The following is a 6,738-nucleotide window of genomic DNA, read 5'->3' on the forward strand; positions in this document are numbered from 1 at the left end:
AAAAAATCTCTTTCTTGTATCTGCATTTTGAGAGAGCATTTTTGAACTATCTTCCCACCATAAAATACTGGATCTTTGGTAATTGTCAAAAAATATTTCCCCATAAAACCATGTCCTTCCTCAATAAGTGGATATTTCTGTCTATCTGGGCATGAAAAATAGTTCCAATAACAGGATTCTTTGGCAAGTAGAACTTGACCCCAGTGATGTAAATGTTTGGAATGACAATAGTGTTCAAAGACATAGCTAATCCTGAAATGAAGAAAATGGTACCAATTTAAAAACTGTGTGTACGATTGTTCGTATGATAATATTACGAGATTAACAATTGAAATAAATTAAATAGACTTGTTACGTTATTATCTTCCTCAGTTTGCGTGTCCTATGAGTTAAGACTGAATATCAATCAGATACAAGAAAACAAGTATAATTTCTCGACAGTTTAATAATTTGTAATTTTATTTGATTTGAAAGTGTGAGTGTCACACGAATTAAGTTACTCATAAGACTTAGTGATGACTGAGACAGGGACAGTTCTCATACTATATATATCATCCACAGCCCAAATGACCTATAGTGAGCAAAAATGTGCAAAAAATGTTTAACCGTATTCCATATCCAGATCTCTAATTGACGTTTACCGGCCAACATTTCATATTAATATTATGAACAAACAATATTATAAATGTAAGTGTCTGAACTATTGTTTGTTGTATGTTTTACACAATTGCTGTCTCTTTGTGTTTGTTTTTCTATGTTTTCATGTACATTTTGTATTTCAGATCTGATCCCTTTGTACCAGATTTTATAATGAATAACAGTAGTTAGTTAGTTAGTTAGTAAGTTATTATAGAAGAGAATTATTAAAACATTAAATAATTTATTTATCTAAATAGATAATTCAACAATAATCAGTCAGATCAGTCAGTTAACAGAATTCACACTCAAAGTAATCTGGGTCAGATTCTCCTTCTAAAACTCCACACTGCGACAAATTTGCGCACGCTCTGTGGAAGAGACGTTCACAGTTATCACATTTAATTGATAACACCATTACTTCTATTTCACTCTCACATTTATAGCAAGATTTATTTTCCCCATTGTTCGTAGCCTTATTTTTTCGTTTCTTTTTTCCCTGTTTTGGCTTCAAACTTTTCTTTTCCTTCTGTCGCTTTCTTTTCTCTCTTTCTTCTTTTCTTCTTTTGTTTTCCCGTTCCTCATGCTCTTTTTTTTTCTTTCCTTTCTGTCAGGATTTTGTTCATCTGCAGACCAGGCAACGCTTTAGGCAATGGAACATACGTTTTTTTTCTTGCAGACGTCTCTTTTGCTTTTGGCAATTGTAGGAATTTAGCAAAGGAGTCTCCAGAAACAGAAGTTTCAGAAATTGATTGATTATGTGAAATCAAAGTTGGGATCTCTGCTTCTACTGCTTCTACTTCGGCAGTGGACACATTTGCAATTTGAATTGTTGGTCGTGCAGTCGGGATGGTCTCAATATGACATGTAGGAAGCACAGTACTTACTGTAACAATGGAAGCGTTGTCATCAACGGCAGCAGTAACTGTGGATGGAAGCACAGTACTTACTATTGAAGCATTGTCATCAACGGTAGCACTGGAAGCGTTGTCATCAACGGTAACAGTAACTGTGGATATAAGCACAGTACTAACAATGGAAGCGTTGTCATCATCGGTAGCAGTAACTGTGGATGGAAGCACAGAACTTACAATTGAAGCATTGTCATCAACGGTAGCAGTAACTGTGGATGTGACTGGTAATGGATCGTGCTTGAACTCTGGATCAAACAGCTTGGTTCTAGTTTTGGATTTTCTATTACAGCTGAAGGTTTGTAATGGAAAAGCCCTGCCTCTTTAAATCCTTTCACAGCATTTTCTACATTAGCTGATATGTCCCATGCTGATTTAAATACCTTTGCAAAAACCGCTTTTGTAACCGTTTCTCCTGGATTTTCCATCTGGTAAGTTCTGACAGATTTCCTCCAATTATATTTTAGGGAAGAAAACAAACATAAATCTAGAGGCTGCATGATATGACTTGCGTGTTGCTGCAAGCAATACATCACAAAGTTTTCTCTTTGACTAAATTCATTGGCCTCCAAACTGATGTGTGTAGAGTGGCCATCTACAAATAACACGACTGGAAGGGAAACCTTTTCCTCTCATCGTTAAAACTTTGCTTGTCTTTGGACATAACGGAAAACCACTTTCATCAGCATTATACAATCTGGATGGGTCTTTTAGTATGTCCATTCCACCCTCTACCTCTTCCGCCATATACTTTGAAAAATCTTCAAACCATTTCTTTATCTTAAAAGATGAAACCATGGCCCTTTCCTCTCCAAGATCATTGGGTGTTCTCTCTGAGATTTCTGGATGACGCGATTTAAAACTGTAGTACCAGTCTTTGCCAGGAAGATTGTCTCTAAACTTTGTTTGTCTGCCATCGTCGTCCAAAATTTTCTTTACTATGTGTAACCATTCATATCTGGTTCTTGGGTACCCAATTTTTGCCATTTCTATGCACCATTCAACAATTCTTGACTCTTCTGTGGTTGATAGTACAGGTTTAGGTCCAGATCGAGCTGCAATTTCAGTCCTCCCATTTGTCTTGTATTGTGGATCTAGGGATACCATATGCCAAAGCAGCCTTTCTCATAGATATTCCACCATCTTTAACTAACTGGACAACCATTTCTAAAGTGGTGTCATTATAATTTTGTTTGTATTTCTTTTTTTCTTTTGACATACTGAAAGAAAGAAAACAGGACAATTACTAATACTAAAATATCCAAATTATTCATCATAGAACACTTAAATCATATTATTTAATACATGGCACAATATATAAAAATATTCAGTAATATTTATTGTTATTTTTTTGTTTATTAATTATAAATTCCGTGGAAAGAACCATTGCTTTTGTACTGAGTATTAGGTCTTTCCACTTTTTGTGGAAAGACCTATTGATTTTCTTCTGCTTATTATGTCTTCCACTTTTCTGTGTACAGACCTGTTGTAGTTTTTCTAATTGTTTTTAAAAGTAGAAAGACCTTTTGCTTTTCTTCTGATTAATATTTTTTCTACCGTCTAACTTTTTCCTTGCGCGATTTGTTCGTTTCACAAGATGTCGCTTAGATTTTTTAGTATAGGATATCTAACAACGTCATTTTGAAACTGACACCGTTTAACCGAACACTCTTTTTAGCTCACCTGGCCCGAACGGCCGAGTGAGCTTTTTAATCACTTTGCGTCCGTCGTCCGTCGTCGTCGTCGTCCGGCGTCGTCTGTTAGCTTTTACAAAAATCTTCTCCTCTGAAACTACTGGACCAAATGAATCTAAATTTGGCCACAATCATCATTTGGGTTTCTAGTTTAAATAATGTGTCCGGTAACACGGCCAACCAACCAATATGGCCGCCATGGCTAAAAATAGAACATAGGGGTTAAATACAGTATTTTGCTTATAACTCAAAAACCGAAGCATTTATAGCAAATCTGACATGGGGGTAAAATTGTTTATCAGGTCAAAATCTATCTGCCCTGAAATTTGCAGATGAATCGGACAACCCGTTGCTGGGTTGCTGCCCCTGAATTGGTAATTTTAAGGAAATTTTTACTGTTTTTGGTTATTATCTTAAATATTATTATAGATAGAGATAAACTGTTATCAGCAATAATGTTCAGCAACGTAAGATTTACAAATAAGTCAACATGACCGAAATGGTCAAAAGACCCCTTTAGGAGTTATTGCCCTTTATAGTCAACTTTTTACCATTTTTCGAAAATCTTTGTAATCTTTTACAAAAATCTTCTCCTCTGAAACTACTGGGCCAAATGAATCTAAACTTAGCCACAATCATCTTTGGGGTATGTAGTTTGTCAAATGTGTCAAGTGACCCGGCCATCCGACCAAGATGGCCTCCATGGCTAAAAATAGAACATAGGGGTTAAATGCAGTTTTTTGCTTAAAACTCAAAAACTAAAGCATTTAGAGCAAAACTTACATGGGGTAAAACTGTTTATCAGATATCAAGATCTATCTGCCCTGAAATTTCAGATGAATCGGACAACCCGTTGTTGGGTTGCTGCCCCTTAATTGGTAATTGTAAGGAAATTATTTTTTACTGTTTTTGGTTATTATCTTGAATACTATTATAGATAGAGATAAACTGTAAACAGCAATAATGTTCTGCAAAGTAAGATTTACAAATAATTCAACATGACCGAAATGGTCAGTTGACCCCTTTAGGAGTTATTGCCCTTTATAGTCAATTTTTAACCACTTTTCGTAAATCTTAGTAATCTTTTACAAAAATATTCTCCTCTGAAACTACTAAGCTAAATGATTCCAATCTTGGCCACAATCATCTTTGTGGTATTTAGTTCAAAAAGTGTGTCCAGTGACCCGGCCATCAAACCAAGATGGCAACCACAGCTAAAAATAGAACATTGGGGTAAAATGCAGTTTTTTTGCTTATAACTCAACAACCAAAGCATTTAGAGCAAATCTGACGGAGTAGAATTGTTTATCAGGTCTATCTGCCCTGCAATTATCAGATGAATCGGACAACCCGTGGTTGGGTTGCTGCCCCTGAATTGGTAACTTTAAGGAAATTTTGCTGTTTTTGGTTATTATCTTGAATATTATTATAGATAGAGATAAACTGCAAACAGCAATAATGTACAACAAAGTAAGACCTTAAAATAAGTCAACATGACCAAAATGGTCAATTGAACCCATAAGGAGTTATTGTCCTTTATAGTCAATTTTTAACAATTTTCATAAAATTTGTAAATTTTTACTATCATTTTGCACTGAAACTACTGAGCCAAGTTCATTAAAGATAGAGATAATTGTAAGCAGCAAGAAAGTTCAGTAAAGTAAGATGTACAAACACATCACCATCACCAAAACACAATTTTGTCATGAATCCATCTGCGTCGTTTGTTTAATCTTTACATAGACCAAGGTGAGCGACACAGGCTCTTTAGAGCCTCTAGTTTGGAAGAGGTATCTCCCCGACTACTGTTTTAGCCTTCTTGGTTATATCTTGGAGGCCAGTTTTGCATTGATTGTCTATTCTTTTACTATTGCTTTACCATGAATGTAAAGACAAACGTCATAATCATCATCAAAGGGCCTGTTTACTTTTCTGACGCACAGTTGCAGATCTGCCGATCTATTTTGCTATTAAAAGATTTCTCTGTCTTTTATAATTTTAAGACATTCAACATGTTCAAAGTTGATGAAGTCTTGTATAAACAGTCATAAAATATGTGGTTGGAACAAGCAGTATCAAGAAAAACATCAAACAAATGGAGGAGCAGACAGTATTAACGCCGCACCTCAGAGAGCGGGGAGTACAACGCAAGGTAAGATTACTGGGTATTAGCTTTATATCCTTTTCATGTGCTAATGTCATTTAATAAAATTCTGTGTACACTGAATGTTTTTCACTTGGTATCTTTATCTTGTATGTCAGTTGGATGCTGTTTTTTTATTTATCTTTTTATCAACATATTTTTTTTATTCAATTTATATATCAATTCTCCATTTCAAATGATAACTAGTGATCGAACACTGTTGTTAAGATGAATTTTGTTAACTTTTTTCCTGACTGTATGGATAATTAAGTTACTTTGTTCTTTCAGAGGTTTTTAACCAGTTCTGTTTTAGTTGCACTGGGGCTTATTGTAGTTCTTTTTATCAGTATTCACCTGTTGGGATCTACCTTATACGTTTTTTATTCCTGTATTTTATTGTTAACAAAACTTTGAATTTTTTGAAAAACTAAGGCTTTTCTACCTCAGGAATAGATTACTTTAGCTGTATTTGGAAAAACTTTTAGAACTTTGGTCCTCCATGGTATTCAACTTTGTACTTTATTTGGCCTTTCAAACATTTTTTGATTCAAGCGTCATTGATGAGTCTTTTGACGAGGCAGAAATATATATATTTATCCTTGTATCTATGATGAGTTTATTATTTGTAAAAAGCAGTTATAGAAAGTAAAACATATACAAATGATTCACCATAGAACACATAATTATATTATTTTATAAATAGCATCATATAAAAAAAATATTCTGTTATATGTATTTATTGTTTGGTTTTTTTTTTTTATAAACTAGGTCTTTTCAATTTTCTGTGGAAAGACCTATTGCTTTTCTTCTGATTATTAGGTCTCTCCACTTTTCTGTAGAAAGACCTATTATATTTGTTCCGATTATTATTAGGTCTCTCAACTTTCCGTGGAAAAAATATTGCCTTTCTTCTGATTATTTTGAAGAAAAAAAATTCTTCCTGATAATTATTGTTCATGCGCTGTATTGATATTTTAAAATATTTTGCTTAGATAATTAACATATGATATTGAACAGTTAATACACTTTTGAAACTAACACCGCCTTACCAAACAATTTACCATGTAAGAGTTTTCTCCCCAAACACTGTTTTTCTTGTACGTACCACTACTTTGCAACCGTAATTAGTCACAACAAATTTATTTTACCAAATTACTTGTTACATTATCAGGTTGAAAAGAATCATTGAATCGAAGGGATCTGAAAGTTATTTCCCCTTTTGTATTATACATGAGAGAATGTAGTAGAAACTCATTTGGCTAAAGTGATAAGGACATAGAGTCTTCTGATCAAAGGACATGGGTTCATCAAAATGAAAAAGGTCAAGGTCAAAGTTCAAGGTCATGTTTATTGT

The 6,738-nt window shown here is 34.1% G+C and overlaps 1 protein-coding gene across 1 annotated transcript; it reads right to left on the reverse strand.

Moving 5' to 3' along the window:
• Window positions 1-928: 928 nt before the first annotated feature.
• On the reverse strand, window positions 929-2,654 carry LOC139504001 (uncharacterized). The gene is made up of 4 exons (XM_071294051.1): window positions 2,154-2,654; window positions 1,728-2,065; window positions 1,524-1,665; window positions 929-1,243 (listed from the first exon to the last, which is right to left on the reverse strand). Exons 1-4 carry the CDS (start codon window positions 2,652-2,654, stop codon window positions 929-931), a joined length of 1,296 nt encoding a protein of 431 aa, XP_071150152.1.
• Between the last annotated feature and the right edge of the window lie 4,084 nt (window positions 2,655-6,738).

This window comes from Mytilus edulis, chromosome 14 (assembly GCF_963676685.1).
Source record: "Mytilus edulis chromosome 14, xbMytEdul2.2, whole genome shotgun sequence".
In the NCBI taxonomy this organism is placed as follows: domain Eukaryota; kingdom Metazoa; phylum Mollusca; class Bivalvia; order Mytilida; family Mytilidae; genus Mytilus; species Mytilus edulis.

What these genes read in the sequence shown, in the direction of transcription:
- LOC139504001 (XM_071294051.1), bottom strand. Translation starts at nt 2,654, where the DNA reads ATGGTATCCCTAGATCCACAATACAAGACAAATGGGAGGACTGAAATT. An exon ending in TTGATGACAATGCTTCAATT is followed by an intron (nt 1,666 to 1,727) that starts GTAAGTTCTGTG and finishes TTCCATTGTTAG; the next exon opens with TACTGTGCTTATATCCACAG. An exon ending in ACAACGCTTCCATTGTTACA is followed by an intron (nt 1,244 to 1,523) that starts GTAAGTACTGTG and finishes AAATCCTGACAG; the next exon opens with AAAGGAAAGAAAAAAAAAGA.